The sequence below is a fragment of the Fusarium oxysporum genome, chromosome II (genome assembly GCF_013085055.1).
Source record: "Fusarium oxysporum Fo47 chromosome II, complete sequence".
Lineage (NCBI taxonomy): Eukaryota > Fungi > Ascomycota > Sordariomycetes > Hypocreales > Nectriaceae > Fusarium > Fusarium oxysporum.
The window spans coordinates 5,471,678-5,495,570 of NC_072841.1; the positions used below are offsets into that span (position 1 = coordinate 5,471,678).

A 23,893-nucleotide genomic window follows, 5' to 3' on the forward strand; every position below is an offset into this window, starting at 1 on the left:
CTCGAGCCCCATTTAGGTCGCGCTCTAGTGTTGATTACGGCTACGAGTGCTCTCCTGCCCTTCTCCTTGACTTGTCATCCACAGTCAAAGCCCATCCCGTGTCAGGCAGTTCTTACGTCGGGATATGCTCAACATGTCCGTTATCCTGAGTAGTCAGGCCTATTTTTGACCTACTGCGACTTCTCCCTCCAATGTAGCCGCCTTCTGCGTCGGTCACGCAGCGAACTCCGGTCGCCCGAAACATGCCCGATCAGCTTCCAACATACCCAGATACGATGAGCGCACAATATGGCCTGTGAACCGCGGTCTCTGCTTGACAGCACAGAATCAACACGCATGTCATAACAATTCCGCCGCCATGATGCCTCAACCAACCACTACCACGTCGCACACATAGACTACCGCACCCGTGCTCATTCGTGTTGTCACAGGTTACGGCACCAGGACTTGCCTCCACGCTAGGCACATCAAGCGTCAACTTCAACGATGGGAGTATGGAAAGGCTTCTGAACTTGATCATGATTACTAACATACGTTCAACAGAGTGCCAATTGCTCTTACACGTGTGTTCCCAACCACGATACGTTCCTCGAAGCCTCACCCCTTTCCATTCGTTCCGGCACCCTTAACCGCCCATTTCTTTCGCAATCTCGAGGACTGCAAATAACTGTATCTCTCCATTGAGAATAACTCCACCCCCTCCCCCTGGCGGCACTATTAGTCAGAACAGTGCAGGCGCGAAAGAAGTTCGTTTGGACACTCCTTCATGATGTTTGAAGCCGCCAAGCGCAAGATCGAGGCGCTCGCCCCCTTAGATTTATGTCTGGAATGTAGTGGTCAGTTTCGATATATTTATCGGAAAAGGGTAACATCTCTCACATAATCGAATCTGCTGCCTCAGAGTACATGAGAACTAGTAGGGGAGATGGCTTGGATAGCGTTTTCCACCATTTACCTACTTGTGTTCGTTCTTGGAGCTCTCGACGTAGAACATCGGGATTTGATAAGTCTTCCTGAGCTGTCATATATATGTCAAGAGCAATACTGGCGTTGGTATAATACCGCTCCCGTATCATGCGCCCTGACTTCCTTTCGAAACTAATGACTTCCTCGAGGAAAGAGAGGAGATCCATTAAACGGACATAGGCCAGTCGACGAAGTAGAGTCGAGCTTTGGGCCTCGCCAATCACGAGGTCAATCACTTTGAACGAGCAAACGATGCGATGATCGGAGCTTGAAGTAACGTTCGGGATGTTAGTCTTGTCCTTGAGCCAATCCCAATCGGCTTTGACCTTCTCATAATTATTGTTAAAAGTTTGTAGAGGCTCCGCCTCCAGGAGTTTAAAGCAAAGCCGAGCCGTATGAGTCTTCTTGTGGAGAATGGTGAAGTCAAGTGGTGTTTGTACTCGTCTACTAGAACGGTTTCTATCAGTAACAAGCTTTGCCCGCCATGCGCGATACAGGGTTTTAGAGCTCAGTCCTTTCAGCCCTTGCTGACGCCGAGCCTTGGAGTTGTGCTTGAGAGGCCCATTCATGGTCTCAATGACGCTAGCTGGCATTTCGGTCGTTGCTATAGATGAGCTATCACTACCAAGCTGATCGAATCACCAATTTGCCGCTCGTTTCGGTCCAAGGAACTCTCAATGTTGTGAACGTTAGTAGAGCCTCCCGCTCAAGCAGGAGGAGGAAGCGAGTGTTATCAAAGAGCTATATAATTTTAGCGAGCAGCCTACTGTTGTGCAGAACCCCGCATGCAGGAAACAACATACAAGAAGCGGACCCCACCGCCGTAGTCGGGTTTCCATATCGCGTTTCTTCTGTGTTTTTGTGGGTGGGCGCTTGTGCAGCAAAACGTTTGGAACTAAGCGCTCCTGATCAAGTATTGGACGACATGGCAACCTCACGTCAACGATTCTCGGTTCAAGACTCTGATTCGTGTTTCCGTTTTTATGAAGAGTGAACTCATATCAGAAACACGAGAAAGGTTTTTATAAGAAAAGTTTTGGCAATCATTTCTACGAAGTCGGAAATGGGATCTCTGCCGCCTAAGATGATGTTGGCCACAGAGAACCTCTAGGCCACAGAGAACCTCTAGGCCACACAGAACCTCTAGGCCACACAGAACCTCTAGGCCACACAGAACTTCTACCACGTAGAACTACAGTACCACATAAAACTTCTACCACGTAGAACTACAGTACCACATAAAACTTCAGTACCACGCAGAAGCCTTACATAGAACTATTAGACCATATAAACTACCATACATAACTGCCACAAGGAACTACCACATAGAACTACCACATAGAACTACCACATAGAGCTACCACATTGAACCACAGTACGCCATAAACTACCACACAGGACTATAAACCACATAGAACTATTGGGCCACAGGGAAGTCGGGATTAACCCTTGGGGGCAGTTTTTGCCACTCCCAACCATCAAGCTAGTTTCAGTGACTGTCTGATTCGCGCGACTGTGACCTGCCTCATGTCGAACAATAGATCGGATCGAACTGCTGATTCTACTCTTTCAGCAAGCTGAATAGAGATCTGTACAAGCTCCTTTGGGCACTCTTCCAGGACTCTTGCCGCCACCAATTTCAAAGTTGCGCTGTCGAATCTTTTAAAATCCTTCCTTTGAGATAGTTAGTATGATAAGAATTCCATAAGGATGGGACATCCTTACACAACCGGCTCGGCTGCCTCTAAATAGATCATAGAAAGAAGTGGAGATAGCTTCGCCAGGTCCTCCCAGCTTCTACCAGCTCGCTTACGTTCCCTTAGTTCACGCCGCAAATCGTTGGGATGCGGATGGCTTTCTTGGGCGCTCATATATATGTCAAGAGCAAGACTCGCATTGCCATAACCAGGTTCTCGGGAGATCCGTCCAGTCTCTCTTTCATATTTAATAATAGCTTCAAGAGAAGCAAAGAGTCGCATCAATTCGATGTAGGCCAACCGTCGGAGCAAATGCGTCCCTTCATCTCCACAAATGATGCTATCCACTGCTTTGAATGCGGCGATGATACAGGGATGTGAGCTGTTGATGAAAGTCGGCAACATAGTCTTGCCTAAGAGTGTAATCCAGTCTGGGATGGTCTTTTCGCAATTCTCAGCAAAGGAGCCCAACGGATTAAGCCCGATGAGCCTGTGGCTAAGGGAAATCACACATGCGGACTGTTTCTTGCGAATCTCATGGAGATTTCCCTCAGATAATTGCTGCTTTTCATGGCGACGGATGGGAACACGTTGCTTTAAATTCGGGGTAGTGGATCTGTCAAGCTTCTTTTGCCGTTTTTCGCCTTTGAACTTGCGATTTGATGCCTTGATGCAACGATTCGTACTGGTTTTTAAAAGCCTTATCCCCCTGCTAGCGGGAGTTTTGCTAAAAGAACCAGGGTTGAATTTCGACTTTGTGGAGATGCACGTTGTCATATCTCCACTGTCTATTTGCATGGACTCGTAAGTGGCTTTGTCTTCGTACTTGGCCTCAGTATGCTCATTTTCGCTGTCAACATCCATGAGTTCGACCATTTCGTTAGTCTTGAAGTTGACGCGCACTTATGCAGCTGCTGTGCTATCAGAAATACTGGATGGCGATTACACCATCCACGGCTCGTGAAAACATGCTCAGGGACACCAGGCATTATATACCTATTGACAACGCCTCGAATCCGAAACTTGAATTGTGGCTACGCCTTCTGAAGTCTGTTCTTTGAAGCCTTTTCCATGAAATTCATCCTTAAAACTGTCTTGGAATATTCGCTACCGAGGGGCGACTACAAGAACGATTTTCTGTTTTCAGCTTACCCCTACATTTTACCTTTTCTTGTTTCTACAGAGCCTCAGTTCTCGGCGCTTACCAGCAAGTTTGGCATACAAGAAAGCGAAATATTATCACACGAACTCGGTAGTCGGTTTTCTGCATCGCGTCTCTGGTTGCATTCTATGGAACTACAATCCAGACCAAGGTGTTTGCTTTGGGTGTGACCTCACGCGTCCATTTTCTGTTCGCGGATTACTAGTTCCTGTTTCCAGTTTTCGGGCAGGTTAACTCCTGCCAGAACCCGAGTAAATCTGTCTTGAAATCAGTTTGGCGCCAAAACCAAAAGTGACTCGTGCACACTAGCGCCTTTGTTCTAGTCGTGTGTTGGCGTCTAATATTAACCTGAACGCTTACGGAGAGCTGACTTCAGTCTTGCAGATAAGCTTTTCTTTCTTTCTTTGTTTTATTTACCCCAGCTACTGATGATCTTCAGAGGTTAGAGGTGCGTCATAGCTACACCGGCTGGAGTACGTCTTTAGGGTCTTTATGGAGAAGAGGTTTTGTGCAAGATACATTATGCCCCACCGATGTGCGAGGTGCGGTACCTCGGCAGCACCTGTAAATGCAGAGATGGATTGCCCCACCATAGCCATCAATATTACAGAGGGTAACCCCCCATAACACCCAGCAAGCGTAGAGGCTTATGGCCTAAAACTCAATCTCAAGCTGGAGCGTGTGTTGTATGGTTACCCATTTGAATGTGGTCGCGATGCGTGCTTTGAGAAAAGAGTTAGACGCGCAAACTTTTTAGTAGATTTTTCTGAGTGTCGCCCGATCATCGAATATCATTTTTGAACGAGAGTCTGGCTTCTCTGCATGTCACGATGTGATTAATTGCTGAACTTTTCCCATGGGGGCCAGGCAGAAAGATGGTGGTCCGATTCCGGCGTGGCCAGCATTTTCTCCACTTCTTGGGGTGGTGAGCTTGTTTGTGAAATCTTGACCAATCCGCGCGGCTTTGACAAGCGCATCACCTCAGCAACAGGCAGCTCCCTTTGTCAGCGCTTGTTGGAAACAACAATTCTGACGCACCAAACTAATTGTTTGCATCAAAAACACGCGGCAAATATCCGATGGCCGACCGAAAGAGCGCGAACGAGCTGGAGCGACTTCTCCAAGAGGCGTATCCAGCGCGCCGAAGATGCAGAGAGAGAACGGCAAGACGAACGTCGACGTGCCGAAGAGCAACGGCAACGCGCCGAAGATGCTGAGAGGGAACGGCAAGACGAACGACAACGCGCTGAGAAGGAGCGACAGCGCGCTGATGCATCAGAGGAAGAGACACGACTCACGACAATCGAAGAATACATCACCGCCTGCCATAAGTCCGTCTTCTCTAGACTCACCATCGAAACAGATCCGAAACTGTCTTCAAGGGGCTCCATCACCAACCCGCGTAACAAATGGTGCCCCAAAAACCTACAGCCTTGGACCGATTTTATCCACGAACAAAGGCTCACCTTTGGCATACTTAACGATACATTCCCGATCGATAGCCGCGTTTTCGAGAACCGTGCTTTCTTGGCCGGGCTGGGTGATAGAGTCTCCCAGCGGCGGATAGCAGACGAAAAGTCGCTCGAGTACTTCTTACACAACAGCGTGGAGGATCCGGTCAGGGTCATCATACAACAACTCAAGGAGGTTGAAACGGTCACAGCAGCCTTCGAAATTGGAGATGGCATTGTGTTTGAGAATCATCCCCATGCTCTTGGTGACACTGCCGAGGAGGTGGTTGAAAGAGAGACCCTAGCGACGCCCCGGACGCCGGATCATGGACGAGATCTCAACCAACTGCGACCAGACCAGATATGTGTTACCCGATCTAACAACGAACCCTTTGCACCAAGCACGATGATATATATTTCCGAATACAAGTCACCCTGTAAATTGACTGTTCAACATCTGCGGATCGGTCTGCGTCCTATGGATATATATAAGGAAGTGGTGAATCGCAAGACCATCCCGACATCTGTGTACCCGGACGCGCTATTTCGATATCATGCAGAGAGACTGACTGCGTCTGCCATCACGCAGACGTATCACTATATGATTGAGAGTGGCCTTGAATACGGTAACCTGACCATCGGCGAAGCTACCGTCTTCCTAAAGATTGACTGGAATGAGCCTGAAACTCTTCTCTATCATCTGGCGGAACCGAAATACGAAGTGTCGGCGCATCCGGATAGCTTCCACATCTGTACGGCTGTCGGCCAATACCTGGCCTTCACACTGATGGCACTTGGTTCACCTGGAGAGCAACACGAACATGGACAGGACGAACGTCGAAGGGTAATGAATAACCTGAAGACATGGGCAGAAGATTTTGAGACAACACTACGCTCAATCCCTGAAAACGAACGATCGGCATCATCGGAGCATTCACCCGATTACGAACCAACCACTTACAACGGAATCGAGCGATCGCCGTACCACTTGCGCAGAAGAAGACGGCGAGCTGCCGAGCCGCAAATCGACGAAATATCATCGAGAAGGGACGATAGGCGAGAACCCTCCGATGATGAATCTACTAGGCCGCCGGATACTCCAACTCCAACGGGACGGAGTACAGGACAAGCGAGTCGACGGAGCCAAAGACTAGCAAACCGGCCCCGTGGAGATAGTCACCAACAAGGCCGCCAGTGTTGTACTCAAAAATGCCTTCTCGGTCTGGTACGGGGAGGTTTTCTCGATCCTAAATGTCCTAATATTGCTCTCCACTGTAGTAACCGCCCTACACAAGCATGTCATCCCGTCAGTCATAACAAATGGCTTGCGCTTTTACGGGAACAGCTAAAGCGATCGCTAGACGAAGGAATCACGCGATTGAGACAAGGTGGCAGTCGCGGCGTTCTTTTTAAAATTACTCTACTAGCCTATGGCTACACGTTTCTCGGCAAGGGCACGGTGCGGGCTTTTATAAGCGATCTGACACATGAGGCTGTGGTATATGATCGCTTGAGCCCACTTCAAGGCCGCAACGTGCCCGTATTTCTAGGCGCAATAGACCTTCGATCGATAAATAAGGTCTACTACTACTTCCACCGAGTCTATGTGGTGCATATGACATTACTGTCCTGGGACGGAGACGGTCTTATCGACGCATGGAAGTCTGGCGACGCACCAAAGAATCTCCAGAACATGGCCATCGCATCACTACGAGCCATGCATCAAGAGGGAGTGGTTCATAGGGATGGTCGGTTAGAAAACATGCTATTTAATCGGGAAGTCAATAGGGTTATGATGATCGATTTTGAGAGGGCATCACTTGTCCAGCCACCCAGTCTTCCATTGGCTCAACTAGTGCCAAATAAACGCAAACAGAGGTCAGAAGAAAGAGAAAGCAAGAAAGCGGTCGTGTTGTCCTGCAATGCGCATCGAGCCAGCAGCGGGTTCTCAGAGGACAGTATTAATGCGAGGATGGTGTTCCGGGATTTGGCATCGCCGTACGGGATCGCGAAGTAGCTGAATAATTACAAATGCTCCCATAACAAATGTCTTGTGAAACGCGTGACTTGTGAAAACTCTCTGGCCTTACGGCATAACGGGCAATAGAGTGATCCTTGCGGGCTCTTAAAGTCGTGTGGAAGCGGCCTAATCCCTGGGTTTGGGGACTTGTCGGCAAGCTGATCCATGAGACGTTGCGGGAGGTTCTTTGGCCACTCAAAAAGACCCAATTGCGCCCCATACTCGCTTGTATGTATGTCGGTAAGACGAGGTAGGCTGGTATCTTCAGTTTTCTCGAGTATGTTTATATAATGAGGTAGAATATAGAAATCTGGTAAGTCTGAGGTGCATGGCATACGCCGATGGATTCGCGAGCTCGGATACGTGGGGCGTGGCGCTGGCAGTTTGAGATGTGGTGGGATCACATGGTTCTTGTTCTGTTCGTCTGTACGGTCAAGGATTAATCACTATCGGGAATAAACTTGAAAAAGTGGGCGGACATCATACTCAATAGAGAATCTAGATCTCTCACTTTGTCTTCTGAGATACGGCGTGAGGTACGCCTCTTCATAAAAGCTCTTGCAACACCGCAGTATGGGACGGCAGATGGCTGTAGTGTATATTCATCTTGCAGCCGCAGGTCTTTCGCTAGAACCCACCCTATTGCGCTGCATTCTGGGAATTTGGAGCTGGAAAAATATATTATAGGGTACTTGCGTTCATGCGAAAGTTTTCCGCCGTCCCTGTACTCATCCCGCCACTCGAACTCTCCAGAGTTAACGTTATACGTAATACAGCTGGGCGGCTTGCGAGAGAGGCCCAAGCTTTCAAGAGAGGCTGAGACACCCACGCTCTCCAAATCCGTAAGCGGAAGAAGGAGTGCGGCAAGCCAGCACTGAGACTCTTTGCGATAAACAAGGTACAACTCTCCAGCCTTAGGTTGGAAAACCTTACTTGCGCACTCGGGATCGTTCAGCCGCTCGTTAAGCTGTGCGCAAGTTATGGGTTGGCCACGGTCGCAACGGCGCTTCCTTCGCGCTTGATTCTGTTCCCCGTGCGGCGATTGCGAATGCTTCTGTCCCTTAATCATGATTAGCGGGGTATAATCGCTCGCTTAATAAAAGTCTGGGCAGGATCGACGCTACCATGAGTAGAAGGATATTGCTTATGAGAAAGATGGATAATATGTCTTTTGTTTATGGAGAACGCGTACTCGTTTACCAGGCTCATGCTGGTGATGGGTTGCTACTCCTTTATACTCGGCTTGGGCTGCTTTCCGTTGTCTCGACCAACAATGTTTAGTTGGGAACAACATGCCCGTATCCTCGCTCTCCAAGAGCTGGGCCCACATAGCTCGTGAACTCACAGTGAACTCACAGTGAACTCACCAGCAAGCGAGTTCACTTGGCCAGGATCTTGGTTCAAGTATCCTTGTTGTATGCGCACAGGCCTCGAGTGGACGTCGTTTGTCTTTCCATCCTGAACCATGCAACCTCACCTATCAATTGACATTTGTTCTCAATTTACGATCGTAGTTCAACTCTTCCTTTGCACGTAATGCAAGCTATCTCCTTTCCTATCTCCTCTACTTCTAGGTATTTAAGTCTGAGATGTGCAAAGATCAATGAGCTGTTATGTGACTTCTGATTTGAGAATCCACACGAAACCACCCTGGACGTGATGAACGGACATTTCACATGAGCGTTCCTTGATGCGGGCGAGTTTGATTGAATGACGGTGGGGAGGCTGCAGCCAACAAACTTTCCTAGCGCCAACAGAAGGAAGGGGCTCCAGGGAATACAGTGCGATTATGCCTATCTACAGTGACGTTACAAAGACTGACCGACCAGGTACGATCACGCTGTTGTCTTTGCGGTACATAGATTACCAAGGGAAGAAGGACATTTAGCACTAGATATTTATTCGGGCCTACAGGCTAGGCCCTGTTGTCGTCCGAGCATCCAGCGTCAAGTTGATGAAGTTTCTTATCGAGCTTGATTTCAAGGTCGCCAGGCCTGGAAACCCCTAGGGTGGACCTTTTCGGAGGGCTGATTTAACGTGAGAAAAATAAATAGCGGAGAAGAAGCAAAGTAATTGCAGATGGCTGGGGTATAGGTCAAATTCGAGGCAACATCACGCTAACGGGTTTCTAAGACCCAAATTTCAGTGAGAGAGACCTATCAAGCGGAAAATCACAGGCGGTCTTGAATGGCAGAACAAAAACTTGCATTCAAAAAACAGTGCTCTTACTGTCGACAGAATGCTGGTTTTAGAAAATTGTTTCAGTCACCACTTCCCAATTCTGCCTTCAGGTCCAGCGCGGACATAATTACTCAGAATTTAGAAAACAATATGAACCAACTGACTCTGTCTTCCCATTATTACCGCTCCCTTCCCCTGGGCTGATGGCCAGGGCGTCTCTTATCGTCCATCTATTCTGACGTAATGTGAAATACAGTTTTCTGGTGGGGGTCGCTAGGTCTTGAGAGCTATAGGGTAGGCCATTTCGGCCAAAAAAAATTGTGCTAGCTAATTGAACAAAATAGAGAAGCCCAGGCGGTCCTGAGCGGCAGAGCAAGTACTTGGATACAGAAAATGGTACTTGGACGCTGTTAACAGAATGCTGGTTTTGGAAAATTACCCAGTCATCACCTCCCACTTCTGCCCTTAACACTTTGGCTGATGCAAATACAATATGATTCAATTAGCCCCATCTTCCCATTACCAGGCATATATGGCTTCGTGCTTTTAAGGTTCCAACCCCATCGCGATAAGCTATTTATCCCTCAAACCCTCTGTATTTTCCCACTCTCAACTCAATAATATAAGCATGTCGAGTGATAGCATGAAACCCCCAATTATCTCTCTCTCTGTCCCACGTACCAGCGAGCAGTTAGAGCTAGAACCAATTAGCCCTCAGAGTCTTGTTTCTAAATTTTGGTCCGATTATCATTCCCAAGCTCCTCGTAAAGTCATTTCTGTATTACCTCCCATACTTTACGAGTCACTTGCAGACAGCGAATTGCCTTCTCCTACGCCCAAAGCCTTGAGTTACGAAGAAGCCGCCCAACAATGCCGATCTGATGTTTGGGCTATTATCAAAGAGTGCGAGCGAACCAACAACAAATTCAGTGACCCGGAATTTGATATTGAGAAAGATTTCGCCAGCTACGACCACAATTGCCTATTCGGCATTGAAAGAGCCTGTGATGATGATGACGAGGAACAATGCGCAAAACCACGCTCGGTTCATCGTATACCGTGGATTTTTGAAAACCCCGAATTTGTTGCTAATGACTTCATCTCGGATATCAAACAAGGAACCTGCGGCAACTGTTGGTGGCTTGCAGCACTGGCATCTGTACGCCTTCGAAAGCAACTAATGGAAAAGATTTGTGTCGCTCGTGATGAGGATTGCGGCGTTTATGGGTTTGTCTTTTATCGTGACGGGGGGTGGATCTCAACCGTGGTAGACGATAACCTATATCTCACCGAAGAGGATTTTGATCAAGATGTATATGATGGTACAGGTAAGAGGGCTAGGCTCTATAAGAAGCAGAAGCAGACGGGCTCTGAGGCTCTTTTCTTCTCAAAATGCGGAGGCGCCAACGAGACCTGGGTACCGCTGCTGGAGAAGGCTGTAAATAGCCCTACAGATATCATCCTTGATCTAAAGCTGACTCTCTTTAGTTCGCTAAGATCCACGGGGACTATGCAGCACTGGATTACGGATGGGCTGGCACAGCAGTTGAGGATCTCACCGGTGGCGTCACTACTGTAATCCAGGGTGACAGGGTACTTCGCAAAGAACGGCTTTGGCGTGAGCTGCTGGGTTCAGGTGAAGGGGATTTTCTCTTCAGTCTATCTACAGGTAGCCAAGGCAACAAGTACAGGAATGGCCTCATCTTAAGGCATGACTATTCCATTCTCCATGCTGTCCAGATAGAGGACGAACTCGGAAATACGGTGTCACTGGTTAAGATCCGGTAGGTAACGTCATCAGCGCAGTAGCTCCTTTGCTAACCTGGCAGCAATCCTTGGGGGGAAAAGAGTCCTAGCGGTCATGGAGAATGGGGTGGAGCGTGGTCTGACGGCTCTGAGGAGTGGACCCCTTTTATGATGAAGAAGCTCCGGCACAAATTCAGAGATGATGGCACATTTTGGATGTCATTCCATGATATGCTAGAAAACTTTCGTTGGATTTATAGGACTCGCCTGTTTGATAAGCGTTGGACAGCAACCCAGCGATGGATGAGTGTTGGTGTGCCATGGCTGGGCGGGTACTTGAAGAAGAGATTCATCGTCGAAGTTCAACAAGAAGGAATGGTGGTTCTTGTTCTCTCGCAGGTATGTACTCTCCGGCTTCTACCAGCTTCCTAGAGACACTAACGATGGAGCAGTTGGATGACCGCTACTTCCAAGATCTCAAAGGACAATACGAGTTCATCCTTCACTTTACCGTAAGATCGCTAGGCAGCAAGACACCAATTTGCCAAGCGCACCCAGTTCACCAATTGCATAGGAGGTCGGTGAACTGCGAGGTCATGCTTGCGCCTGGGACATATGAAGTTATACCCGAGATTATAGCTGAGCGTGATGAGCAGTCTATGCCTGTGGAGAAAGTGGTGCGTATGGCTGCACGTACAAATCCTGAGAAACTCAGACAAGTTGGAAAGCAATACGATCTTGCTCATGCCAAGGCGGGAGCTGTAAAAGTTAAGAAACCCTCTAATGGAGCGGAAAGCCTAATGGACGGGATGTCGGCATTTTCAGAAGCCAAAGCTAGATCGGTACTGGATGCTTCTGGGACAAGACCTGGGACTGACACTGAGTCTGAGACTGACTCGGATTCTGAGTTGGAATGCAGCACCAGGTCTTCTAAAGAGCAGCCGTGGAATGCGGTTTGCATTATTGGCCTACGCGTCTTGGCACAGAATGCGGGTACTAGCATTACCATTAGTGGTGAGCCATGATGACGAATAGAAACGAGACATAAGATGGAAAACGCAATCTTGAAATGTGAAATATGATCTTTATGATTGACTGTCTTGTGTGAAGATACATCAATATAACTGGTTTGCCTCATGCATATTGTCTGTGCCATGCGTATCTAGTTTTGGTACCAAACTCCATCCTCAGCTATTCAAGTACACATCCCCAATTGGCCCGTCCTCGCTGCATTGCTCTTGAGCCTTCACGGGAATGCATGATGTCATTGACGATGCATCTGCTTGAACAAACTAGTGAGTCCGTATAACAAGGCTGATCAGACTGTGTCAGCCTCAACCTAGCCGCTACTTGTATCCACGTGTCTCGCTAACACTGCAGTATTCGGTTTTGGCGCGAGGTTGTGGGGCGAGGGGAAGGTGCGGCCGGGAAGCACGGCCCGTTGCCCGTCCGCTGGGGCAGACAACCCTGGCTTCCCCCCACTAAGCCAAGGACTACGTTTAATAATCACCATGCACGTGCGTAAACATATTAAAGATGACCATAGATAGGCAAATGCCTCAACACGTCCGCAACGCGCTACGCGTAACGGCAGTGGAAGCTCTAGCCACGGATATACTCTTAGAGGTTTATTTTTGTACTTTCGTCCAGTAACTACTTGAGCTTGGCTTAAGGTGGCGGCAGCATGCTGTTACAGGAGCTGAGCGCCTCGCTCCGCCACGCCACAGCCTCGTTGGGCATCTACCGTGACACCTGCTGACGGAAGCCCCTCTACTGGAAACCCCGTCCTAGAGCTACCGCTTTGAAGGAGAGCTTAATTCGAAAACACCTCCCAATCGCCCAAAACAACACCGATTACCATGGCCGAGGCGGTTGGACTCGCGGCAAGTGTCATCGCCGTCATTGATTTATCCGCCAAAGTCGCGACGCTCTGCTTCCAATACTCGACGGCAGTCGGAAACGCCAGGACGGACGTCGCACACCTCCAGAGCCGCTTGAATGACCTAGATGCATGCCTGCGAGGTGTCCATCGCGTTCTACACGGCCCAAGTAATCAAGCGCTTCCGATATCACGAGAATTGATCGACTCTCTCGATGGCTGTAAGTCAGAGTTGACCCAAGTGCAGAACAGGCTGGATCCAGGTAAAGCCCGTAAGACGATGCGCCGACTCGGACTCCGTGCTCTTAAGTGGCCATTCGATAGCAAAGAGGTTAGCGGAATCGTTGCCAACTTGGAACGCTATAAGCAGACCATCATGCTATGTCTGCAAGTCGACCAAACGTGCGTGAGCGCACCGCTCGAATCACCTACAGAACCAGCTGACTCCATCGCAGTACAATCTTGCTTGACATCCAACAAAAGTTCGACAGTGTCTCGCTCCAACCCTGCGGAGATAGACCAATCGCGCGCATACCCTGCTTCAACGTCCCGTTCGACCGAGATCCCGACTTCGTCGATAGACCGGATATTACTACATGGCTTCAGAGTCAATACACGGGCTCCGTTAGTCGCATAGCGCTTGTAGGCATGGGTGGGTTTGGGTATGGGCTATGGCATACATAAGTCAGTTTCGAAGATCGCCTTTGCTGACAGATCAAAGCAAATCACAGGTTACTATCCAGTTCGCCCATCACATCCACAGCGAATCACCCCAGACCAGCGTCTACTGGGTGCATGCGAGTTCGAGGCCGAGATTTGAGGAGGCATACCGGTCTATTGCAGAAAGGCTACAGTTGCCAAGGCGAAATGATCCTGATGTTGACGTGCTCGGGCTCGTTCGCGACTGGCTGCAGACGGAAGAAGCTGGCTCGTGGCTAATGATCTTGGATAGTGCTGATGACGTCAATCTCTTTTATCCCATCCATATCAGCGGAGCTAAGGCAGTGACCGGACCTGCGAACGAGAACACTATTTCGAGGACCGATCAGCAGCCACTAGCGGCATATCTCCCGAAGTGCCGCAATGGAACCATTCTCGTTACATCGCGCAGCATGGACGCTGCCGAAAGGTTGACAGGAAGCCATAAAGCTATCCACCGGGTCTCGACCATGGATGACGCTCAAGGTTTTCAGCTTTTCCGGAACAAGCTTGACGGAGACTTTGACAAACATGCTGCTGCTGATCTTCTTCGGGCTCTGGACTACATCCCACTAGCCATCACTCAAGCAGCATCGTACATCAACCGCCGCGCCCCTCGGATATCGATAAAGTCTTATCTAGACACTTTCCGGGAGAGCGACAAGAAAAAGGGCAGCCTCCTTAACAGGGACGCTGGGGATCTTCGACGATATGAGACGGTCTCTAACTCCGTTGTTACAACATGGCAGGTCACCTTTGAGCAGATACATCATGAGAGACCATCTGCCGCGAAACTACTTTCGTTTATGAGCTTCTTTAATCCACAGGGTATCCCTGAATTTGTACTTTACGACTACAATGCCGACCCGACGGATGAAGCAGACAGAGATGTAGTGCGCGATAGCTTTGAGGATGATCTTGACATTCTCCGCGGCTACTCGCTTGTATCTGTAACAGAAACAGGTGGTGTGTGTGAGATGCACGCCTTAGTACAGTTTTGCACGCGATTTTGGATATCCGCGGCGGGCAATGAAGGAACATGGAGACAGCTGTTTCTACGTTCTGTATCCCGACATTTCCCAGATGGTACATTTGAGACCTGGCCCATCTGTCAGATGCTACTTCCTCATGTTGAGCCGGTGTTTGAGAAGGAACCACTTCATGAGGGGTTACTAGACTGGGCCTATTTGTTGACAAACTGCGCACAGTATATGCTGACTATCGGTAACTATGGAGTGGCAGAAAGTTTAAGCAGGAAGGCAGTCAATACCAGGAGCAAAGTGCTAGGAGAAGAGCATCCTGATACGCTGACGAGCATGGCCAACTTGGCATCAACATACTGGAACCAGGGACGATGGAAGGAGGCAGAAGAGCTCGAGGTAGCAGTGTTAGAGACAAGCAAGAGAACGCTAGGAGAGGAGCATCCTGATACGCTGACGAGTATAGCCAACTTAGCATCGACGTACCAAAACCAGGGGCGATGGAAAGAGGCAGAAGAGCTCGACATGGCAGTAATAGAGTCAAGGAAGAGAACGCTAGGAGAGGAGCATCCTGATACGCTGACGAGCATGGCCAACTTAGCATCGACATACTGGAACCAGGGACGATGGAAGGAGGCAGAAGAGCTCGAGGTAGCAGTGTTAGAGACAAGCAAGAGGACGCTAGGAGAGGAGCATCCTGATACGCTGACGAGCATGGCCAACTTAGCATCGACATACTGGAACCAGGGGCGATGGAAGGAGGCAGAAGAGCTCGACATGGCAGTAATAGAGTCAAGGAAGAGAACGCTAGGAGAGGAGCATCCATCCACGCTAACGAGTATGGCCAACTTAGCATCAACATACCGAAACCGGGGACGATGGAAAGAGGCAGAAGAGCTCGAGGTAACAGTGCTAGAGTCAAGGAAGAGAACGCTAGGAGAAGAGCATCCATCCACGCTGATGAGCATGTGTAATCAAGCTATTCTGTGGAAAGACCACGGCCGGGTTGAAGATGCTCATGCCCTCATGCGGAACTGTGTAGTTATAAGACAACGAGTGCTTGGTACGGACCATCCGCAGACGTTATCATCAGTGGCATGTCTTGCTGAATGGGAGAATACGAGCGATTTACTATCAGAGAGGAACGAGTCCGTGTAGTTGTCAATATAAACGGATGCTTCGATAGCTTTGTAAACATACATAAGCAGCCTCGTTAAGGAAATCTTGATGCAAAACGCTCGCGAGTCTGGGCTCGGATGCTCATCCTAGCAGTGCTAGGGTATTCTAAGCATGGACATGAGACAAGCTCGTGCATTCAACAGTAGAATGTATTGGCCATCGCTAACAGCGAAGTTCATATTGGATGCTTCTGGGTCAAGACCTAAAACTATCTCCGAGGCTGAGTCGGACTCCGAATTCGGATACGACACGCTTCTGGAGAGTAGCTATGGAATGCGGTTTGTATTATTGATCTACACGTCTTAGCACAGAACGCGGGCACTAGCATTGCCATTAGTGGCGAGCCAGTGACGAATAGAAATGAAGCATAAGGTCAAAAGAGGCAATGTTAAAAATGCGGGAAATAATTCTTATAATTACGCCAACACACATATCAATATAAGTAACTTATCTACCACTAGCCCTAGGATAGATCCTCCATAACCGTGCAACTTCATGCGCGGCTTGAATTCCGAACAGTCGGTGAATCAAGTACTGCTGCTGCTGCTTCAAGTCGCCACGCTAGATCCTTCTTCCCCATCGCCAATGCATACTCGGCATAAGTCCAACAAGGTTCACCCCATTCAACAGTAGGAACTGCTCCCAAGCTAAAGAGACACTCAATAGTTTCCCAGTTATATGTTGAGTTAAGCTTCAGGGCATATATGACTGGTGTTGCGAATGATCCATCAAGAACATCGACCGGAACATTAAGAACCCTAATATAATAGCATATCTCCTGCTTTAGTCCCCGACTTGCAGCACCATGTAAGCCATTAGATAATAGGTCCCGTCTGGGATTTGCTCCATAGTGCAAGAGCATGTTGATAGTTCTCAGGTGCCCCTGATAGAGGGCACGGTCAAGTTCATTCTGAAGCTGTTGTTGGTTGTTCTTTGAAGCGAAAAAAAGAGAAGGAATAACCATATGACAGTATGCGTCTCATGATACGCAGGTGAGACCGCCTTTTCCAAATTGTCTGGAAGTAGATGATTGGTTGTTCAGTGTAAAGTCACATGTTTCTCGATTTCTCTACTCCTTAGGGTATATATTTCCGAATACAAGTCACCCTGTAAATTGATAGTAGATAAGTCATAGCTACCCAGCGAAGGAAAGTAATCATTGAAATATGCCACTAGTCCCGGCCAATCGTGCAACTTGATTCGCGGCTTGAAGTGGGTGTAGTTCGTGCAGTAAGGTTTGCTTTTGCTTTTGCTTCAAGCCATTTTACTTTAAACCATTCTGCTAGATCCTCTTTCCCCATAGCAAATGCATATTGGGCATAATTCCAACCCGCATCACCAAATTCAACCAGAGGATCCGCACCTAATGAGAAGAGATGTGTGATAGTCTCCAAATCATAGGGATGCTCAAGCTGCATGGCATACATGACCGGTGTTGCATAATCCCCATCTTCAACATCAACAGGAACTCCGAAGTCTCTGATGTATAATTCGATTTGAGGTATCTGTCGCCGTCTAACAGCACCATGCAAACCATTGGATCGAAATTTTCGTCCTGGATTCGCTCCAAAGTCCATGAGCAAATCAGCTGTTTCTATGTGGTTGGCGAAGTGGGCCAAGAAGAGAGCATCATCAAGATGATCTTGAAGCTGTTCATTTTGCTTTGAAATGCCCATGAGCGCATAGATGACCTCATTTAGGCCTTTGTATGCAGCCCAGCTTAGCAGAGAGACCTCTAGTTGAGTCTCGCCAGGAGGAAGGTAGAACAGGTCGTGGCGATGGTCAAGAGAAAAGGCATCGAGTGGATAGACAGTTCCATCGAAGGTAGTAGCCTCTGTCTTATAAACAGAAGCCGAGAGGTGCTTGAGTACGTTCTGAGCCAAGTCAACAAGAGACTCAGCTCCAAAGCTAGAAGACTGGCGTGAATGAGACATTGTGGAGAGATAAAACAGGATGATCAATGGTTGAGGCTTTAAGCTGAGTTGTTAATGTTTTGATCGTGATAGAGGAGGAAGTTAGGAGTAAAACAAAGAGGGGGAATGGCCCTTAAGTAGTGTACGGGAGTGGCAAAGAGAACACGGGCAATCACTCGAGGTAGAAGCATTATGACATAGGTGACTTACTCCTTGTCTTCTGCTTGGCCGGCTATACTGTAAACTCGCATGGAGGCCACCAACTCTCATCCTCCGTTTCCAAATGACGAATTCCACATCCAAGGACTGGTCAGGTATGACGACTTAGGTTCGGAACTGGGCTAACAATGGCTAAGGCGCTTAGGAATGTATAAAAAGGGGGCTTGGTGAGATAAAAATACCTTGTTAAAGCTCATGAATACATCTCATGATCTCAAAGGAACGCTCTCATTGGAGATACTCGCGCTCGTATGGCCGGCAGCTTGGTTGAGCATGCAGGCTTATCACAATGGCCTATATCAAGGGCTAACACGTATCAAGCACGTCGAGTTATTGGTCGAACAGTGAGGTTGTGAAGTTCCTCGCGTCTCATGATTCACAAGGTAGGCAGACTCAGCCTCGATGAGATTACTGGTGGTAGCAAGGCATACACAGCTGACGCAGCGAATGATGTATCTCGACATCGGTTAGAAAGGCGCCGCATCTACCGCAGCTTCTTTACAAGTCGTCCATCACCTTGTCCAACCAATGACTCACTGAGTCGAATACGCGTTGGCCCATCACAAGAGGCTATAGTTTGCATGAGATGGACCAAGTTGTAGGCCACGAGGCAGTGAGCAACTCCAATAGGAGTGGCGCTCTGGTGTTGTTGGCTTAGATCCTCCAATCCATAAGTTTGAAACTGGCCATTCGCAAACATGGGCTGATTTAGTTGGTGGACTCCCTTGTCGATAGCATACGAGTTGCATTTCAGCCGGCCATACAAAAGACCAAGAGATGCACACTCTCTCCTGCTTATGTTATCTTGCCCTAGAGCAGTACTTAAGGATAGTCTCCCCAGTCACCAATTCTCTCCCAACTTCCTTCTTCATTATCCTCGAAACCGTTTATAAGACAGCTCATCCTGTTCTAAGCATCACCTTATATCTCTAACTTTATCAAATACCAACGCAATCTACAATGCCTCTCTCAATCTCTGCTTCTGACGTCCTCGGCTGCCCCTCTACCTACCACCTCCTTAAAGTAAACTGTCTCGAACCTTTGGATCCTCTTAGCATATTCCTCTCCAAGCATAATGACCTGGAATACTCTCATCAGACAATGCTCTCCCCGCTAAGCCTGGCTGCTCTTGAAAACCAGATCGACGTTGTTCATTTTCTGAACCGCTTTCAAGAAGAGAATGTACAGAAAGACCGAGATCTTGCCTTATTCTTAGCCAACCGCCAGGGGCATAGAGAAATGGCTATTCTGCTGGAAAGCTTAAAAGCAAACCCGGCACGAGAGTCTTCTCCTAATGGTTTACATGGTGCCGCCTGGCGAGGGCTAAATAATCGGATACGGCATTATATCCTCAAGGATGGAGCCAGTCCTGAGGTTACCGATGGATCATCTGCAACGCCAGTCCTATATGCTATACTTGGGCCACAAGACGAACAAGGCGCCTGGGAGACTATTAAGGTGCTCCTCCAATTAGAAGCCAGTCCTTTGGCTACATTTGGCAGTCAGGATTTGAGTTATGCCGATATTGCAAGAATGGAAGGGAAGAAGGATTTGGCAGAAAAGCTTGAGGAAGCATGTCCTTCACCAACTATTCTGAATTCGAGTCGCGAATCAAGCTGCACGCCAAGGGGGGGCAAAGAAATCCAGCCTCACAACAAGCGGCCACGAGAAGATTCGGAAGTTGATGGAGGAGCCAAGCGAGCATGTAGAGTGGAAAGATGTGCAAGCGAGGCGGACATCAGTGTATCTTAAACAACATAGTCGATTATAAATATTATTACTGCCTTCTACCGTTCACTCTGACCAAGTCTTAACCTGAAGAAGAGAAATCGAGAAATATATGACTTTACACCTAACAGCTAATCAATCTGCTTCTAGACAATTTGGAGAAGGTGGTCAAGGGCGACAGAAAAATAGAATTAATCTCAGTTAACTCAGGCCGGTAGAGGTTCGCAAGTGGTGGAAAGATCACTTTGGGTCACTTGTTAATTTCATAAGGGAGAATCTACAACCTTATGTCGCGCCAAGTGGACAAGGCCAAATCCAGACAGGCCGTGTGGGGATGGATATTCATTTTGAACTGCGTCATAACGAAGTCAAGAGGTCAATCTTGTACTTATACTGAGGAGGCTTTGGTAACGAGAAAAGACTATCTAGCATAGAAACTCATAGCCGCAGCTGCGATATTTGCGGCAACAAGATAGGAAGGAGAATATATATAGGAACTAACTTATTGCTATAACCCCTTTCTCATGCTTCTTCTAAGCCTTCCCCTAGAGCGGTTCTCTTCCCACATCCTCTTTGCCTCCTTCACAAGGAGCTCGTCACCCAGTTCCGAGAAGAGCTCATATGATGTATAGTTCCAGCCTTCATTTGGAAATCTTGGACATTCGTAGAGAACTTTAACCCAGACCAGGCCTGAGCGTTTGTGCTGTTTTACACGAATAACAGACTTCTTGTATAATGGTCCAACCCAACCTTTATACGCCTCGATTTTCTGCGCTAAGTCATCTTTCCCTTTCTGTCTTGCAATCTGGGCATACGTGTAGTTGCTGACTTTAGCCTGAGGACTTGCTCCTTGTATGAAGAGATACTCGATGGTATCCCAATCACGTGGAGAATTGAGATCCATGGCGTAGATGACTGGTGTTGCAAATGTTTCATCTTGAACATCCATTGAAATATTAGGGTTCAAGGCATATTTGCATATCTCATTCAGTTGTCCCCGGCTTGCTGCACCATGTAGCCCATTTGATGAGAGTGGTCGTCCAGGGTTTGCTCCAGACTCAAGAAGTACAAAAGCCTTGAGTGTATCTTCAGAAAGATTGGCGAAAAACAGAGCGTAGTCTATGTCGCGCTGAAACTGTTCGGTCCTTTTGGAATCGGCCAGGAGATCACGAAGATCTTCAAATGAGCCATTGAGTACAGTATAGCATAATGGAGGAAGTTCGATATGAGTCCCATCCAGGGGGGTATAGGAAAGTCGAGGGGAAAAGGTAAAGGCATCGAGTGGAAATACAGTTCCCTCCAAGTAAACCCGCTTATTCTGAGAAACATGGGTTGACCTGATAACAGTCTCATATCCACGGGCCTTGAGGAAAAGAGAGGAAAGCATTGTATGTTAAGAATAAAGGGTAATTTGATCTTTAAACGAGACTGCAGAGTCTTAAGTGATAATCAAGAAGGAAGTTGGGAGGAAGTCCTGAGGAGGGGGATCTGCCCCTTAAATACTTCGCCAGAGCCATCGATAGCGTGACTCATCTATAGAGAAAGAAACACCACTGGTATAGATGACGTACTCTTGGCCTTTAGCATGGTCGGCTGAAATGCACCTCAAACGAGGAGACTACCAATAACCATTATCTCCTGTGTACGAATGACCACCTCCAAACTCACAGATTGGACAGAGAAGATGATGATGGGTTTATATTTGGGTTGGTCATGAATAAGGCGCTTCAGAATGTGTAAAAAAGGGGCTTAAAGAGTAAAGATTGTCTCGCCAAAGTACCCAACAACTCCAGACAGACGACGTACTTGCTATCTCATGGTCGAGGACTTGGTCAATCACATGCAGGTTTATCACTACGGGCCATATGTTGGACTATCAACTGCCAAGTTTATTAAATCATTGGATCATCTGAGGCGAGGAAAGGCTATCTGAGAGGCCCCTAAGAAGTATGCAGCGCCTGATGACTCTTTTGGATTGGATAGATATGACTATTTCGGTTTCATATCTGGGCCAGGAATGACCAACTCGCATGGAAAAGGGGCTTGGTAAGATGAAAATGCCTCGTAGTACTCCATAAATGCATCCCATGATCCCAAAGGACTGCTCTTATTGGTGATACTTGCTATCTTGTGGCTGGCAACTTGGTCAACCGTATGCAGGCTTGTAACCATGGCCTCTCTCAAGGACTAACATGTATTAAGTTCGTCAACTTATTGGCTGAACGGGGTGATGGGCTTCCTCAAATACTGACCGTATACACAGGTGAGGCAGAATCTGTCTCGATTCTATTGATAGACACAGTAAAGGTTGCATCATGGTATGTTGCTTGGCTCCGAAATGCCTATGACCATGGCTACGGGCATAACTATATAAGGGTAGCTGGATTCCCGTACCAGGCAGTTATTTTCCTCCTTCTTCCATCATTCACTACACCCAAAAGCCTCTTATCATCATGTCTGTTCAAGACCAAATTTGTTACAACTCAATGGGATTGCTCAGATCCACTCTTGTTATGATCAACAACCATCTACGCGATATTCAAGCCGCCAGGAAAATCAAAGAAGAACTTAGGGTTTTGCATCTTTTCCCCTTGAAGGACTTTCAAGTTGATCAGCAGCTTAACCTTATTTATACTCCTGTTACTCACACTATCACACTGGACTTCTTCACCTTTGCTGCCTTCCAAGGAAGGACAGACATCTTGGAGGCATTTCTGGCTCTGCCTGGCCCTAGCAAAACTTGCGATCTGTCGAATCCTCTTTGTCTATCTTTACTCAACGGACATATCGATACAGCCAAATTTCTGCTCTCGAAAGGTGCTGATCCACGTGGAATATCCTGCACGAATGGCCTACATGCTGCCGCAAGAGCAGGATGTCCCGAACTGGTCTTAGATTTTCTTGTCAGCTGGAAAATCCCCGCAGACTGTACTGATGCTGACGGCGCCACGCCTGCTATATACGCCCTTTATCTTCCGGAGCAAGATGCCATTGGGATAATTGATATTCTCATCAGACATGGAGCATCCCCCAAGATGACCTTTGCAGATAAAACTAAGACATATGCATACTACGCATCGGCCATGAAGAAGTACAACTTAGCCTCATGGCTTCATCAGATGGAAAGAGAGTCTTTCGATTATACTATGGAATTTATACGGAAACAAACTCAAGACCTTCAACTTGGGGATTCTCAGAAACTACACTCAGAAGAGCGGGAGGCCGAATGGGTTGATGTTCCATTATTACTCTCGTCTGAGCTTTCGGAGTAACCACGTTTCGCAGATCACCAGCATTAATCCTGTTCCTACTCCCCATGTACCGATAATACATACAGTCACTATCGCTGTCGTTGACCACTCTCCGTTTTGTGCCGTGTATATATTGACTAGACTCATAAGAAGGGCAACTATCGAGTTAAGCAGCCCCGGGCTAATCTTGGTCAGCTTTATAATTGCCATAGGGTAGCATGATAAGTAACCTACATCAAGATACGGTCAACCAGCCAAACATAGTTGTTCCTGAATGACCATGCAGTCCATCCGATTCCAGTACCTCCTGCCAAACAGCACAGAATACCTATAACAAGAAGCGGCGTGTTACGAATCACCTGTTGTACAGCTCGGCCTGCTTGAGATTCGCCGAGTAAAGTAGCCCGACCCAGTGACGTGAACGTACCAGGAAAGACGACAAAGCCAGCCAAGAACATCCAATTAGATAAGGCCGCAATTGCGCACTTAATAACAGGGGCTTCATGAGCTTCTAAAACCATATCTTTATATGATATGGTTCGTTGTCCTTGGCGTTGTGGAGGCATAGGTACAGTGTTAAGTTGGTGCATGTTTGGAGTAGTTAGATTTATCTCCTATCTTCCACTGAGCTGCGGGGGTCAGCCATTTATAGACTATCATGACACAGTACTGTAAGCTATAATTGCTCAACCATTCCTTGCGGCACAAACCAGAAACGGTTTCAAGTTTTAAATTCTTGTTTTGCAGTATCCAGCTACCTAATTCAGTCACTTAATTCAATTATATCTTTCGGTGAGCATTCATCTGAGCTACTACATTCAG

At 47.8% G+C, this 23,893-nt stretch overlaps 13 protein-coding genes across 13 annotated transcripts; 7 read left to right on the top strand and 6 right to left on the bottom strand.

The window, feature by feature from the left end:
- Window positions 1–875: 875 nt before the first annotated feature.
- Window positions 876–1,559, bottom strand: FOBCDRAFT_270246 (uncharacterized protein; the record flags this gene model as incomplete). The annotated part of the gene is made up of 1 exon (XM_031175237.2): window positions 876–1,559. One exon carries the CDS (start codon window positions 1,557–1,559, stop codon window positions 876–878), a length of 684 nt encoding a protein of 227 aa, XP_031046370.2.
- A 784-nt stretch (window positions 1,560–2,343) lies between these two features.
- On the bottom strand, window positions 2,344–3,539 carry FOBCDRAFT_316405 (uncharacterized protein; the record flags this gene model as incomplete). Its single annotated transcript, XM_054703573.2, has 2 exons — window positions 2,344–2,640; window positions 2,692–3,539. 2 exons carry the CDS (start codon window positions 3,537–3,539, stop codon window positions 2,445–2,447), a joined length of 1,044 nt encoding a protein of 347 aa, XP_054559548.2. The 3' UTR covers window positions 2,344–2,444.
- A 1,142-nt stretch (window positions 3,540–4,681) lies between these two features.
- FOBCDRAFT_270248 (uncharacterized protein) lies at window positions 4,682–7,293 on the top strand (the record flags this gene model as incomplete). Its single annotated transcript, XM_054703574.1, has 2 exons — window positions 4,682–4,750; window positions 4,834–7,293. The coding sequence occupies 2 exons, from the start codon at window positions 4,682–4,684 to the stop codon at window positions 7,291–7,293; spliced, it is 2,529 nt and encodes an 842-aa protein (XP_054559549.1).
- A 442-nt stretch (window positions 7,294–7,735) lies between these two features.
- FOBCDRAFT_289360 (uncharacterized protein) lies at window positions 7,736–8,365 on the bottom strand (the record flags this gene model as incomplete). The annotated part of the gene is made up of 1 exon (XM_059611745.1): window positions 7,736–8,365. The coding sequence occupies one exon, from the start codon at window positions 8,363–8,365 to the stop codon at window positions 7,736–7,738; it is 630 nt and encodes a 209-aa protein (XP_059466862.1).
- Window positions 8,366–10,102: 1,737 nt separating this feature from the next.
- On the top strand, window positions 10,103–11,655 carry FOBCDRAFT_177916 (uncharacterized protein; the record flags this gene model as incomplete). The annotated part of the gene is made up of 3 exons (XM_031175233.3): window positions 10,103–10,915; window positions 10,966–11,261; window positions 11,307–11,655. 3 exons carry the CDS (start codon window positions 10,106–10,108, stop codon window positions 11,653–11,655), a joined length of 1,455 nt encoding a protein of 484 aa, XP_031046366.3.
- An 11-nt stretch (window positions 11,656–11,666) lies between these two features.
- Window positions 11,667–12,248, top strand: FOBCDRAFT_127784 (uncharacterized protein; the record flags this gene model as incomplete). Its single annotated transcript, XM_059607830.1, has 1 exon — window positions 11,667–12,248. The coding sequence occupies one exon, from the start codon at window positions 11,667–11,669 to the stop codon at window positions 12,246–12,248; it is 582 nt and encodes a 193-aa protein (XP_059466863.1).
- Window positions 12,249–13,082: 834 nt separating this feature from the next.
- Window positions 13,083–14,977, top strand: FOBCDRAFT_289364 (P-loop containing nucleoside triphosphate hydrolase protein; the record flags this gene model as incomplete). Its single annotated transcript, XM_059611746.1, has 6 exons — window positions 13,083–13,323; window positions 13,366–13,504; window positions 13,558–13,764; window positions 13,824–14,694; window positions 14,759–14,790; window positions 14,851–14,977. The coding sequence occupies 6 exons, from the start codon at window positions 13,083–13,085 to the stop codon at window positions 14,975–14,977; spliced, it is 1,617 nt and encodes a 538-aa protein (XP_059466864.1).
- Window positions 14,978–14,991: 14 nt separating this feature from the next.
- FOBCDRAFT_120991 (ATP/GTP binding protein) lies at window positions 14,992–15,888 on the top strand (the record flags this gene model as incomplete). The annotated part of the gene is made up of 1 exon (XM_059607747.1): window positions 14,992–15,888. A coding segment is annotated over one exon (897 nt), but the record flags the coding sequence as incomplete, so codon positions are not given.
- A 1,110-nt stretch (window positions 15,889–16,998) lies between these two features.
- Window positions 16,999–17,894, bottom strand: FOBCDRAFT_237474 (uncharacterized protein; the record flags this gene model as incomplete). The annotated part of the gene is made up of 2 exons (XM_031175231.3): window positions 16,999–17,067; window positions 17,229–17,894. The coding sequence occupies 2 exons, from the start codon at window positions 17,892–17,894 to the stop codon at window positions 16,999–17,001; spliced, it is 735 nt and encodes a 244-aa protein (XP_031046364.3).
- A 1,158-nt stretch (window positions 17,895–19,052) lies between these two features.
- On the top strand, window positions 19,053–19,844 carry FOBCDRAFT_289370 (uncharacterized protein; the record flags this gene model as incomplete). Its single annotated transcript, XM_031175230.2, has 1 exon — window positions 19,053–19,844. The coding sequence occupies one exon, from the start codon at window positions 19,053–19,055 to the stop codon at window positions 19,842–19,844; it is 792 nt and encodes a 263-aa protein (XP_031046363.2).
- Window positions 19,845–20,328: 484 nt separating this feature from the next.
- On the bottom strand, window positions 20,329–21,207 carry FOBCDRAFT_127383 (uncharacterized protein; the record flags this gene model as incomplete). The annotated part of the gene is made up of 1 exon (XM_031175229.2): window positions 20,329–21,207. One exon carries the CDS (start codon window positions 21,205–21,207, stop codon window positions 20,329–20,331), a length of 879 nt encoding a protein of 292 aa, XP_031046362.2.
- A 1,066-nt stretch (window positions 21,208–22,273) lies between these two features.
- Window positions 22,274–23,092, top strand: FOBCDRAFT_197871 (uncharacterized protein; the record flags this gene model as incomplete). The annotated part of the gene is made up of 1 exon (XM_031175228.2): window positions 22,274–23,092. The coding sequence occupies one exon, from the start codon at window positions 22,274–22,276 to the stop codon at window positions 23,090–23,092; it is 819 nt and encodes a 272-aa protein (XP_031046361.2).
- A 209-nt stretch (window positions 23,093–23,301) lies between these two features.
- Window positions 23,302–23,661, bottom strand: FOBCDRAFT_127582 (uncharacterized protein; the record flags this gene model as incomplete). Its single annotated transcript, XM_059607825.1, has 2 exons — window positions 23,302–23,399; window positions 23,499–23,661. The coding sequence occupies 2 exons, from the start codon at window positions 23,659–23,661 to the stop codon at window positions 23,302–23,304; spliced, it is 261 nt and encodes an 86-aa protein (XP_059466866.1).
- Window positions 23,662–23,893: the final 232 nt, after the last annotated feature.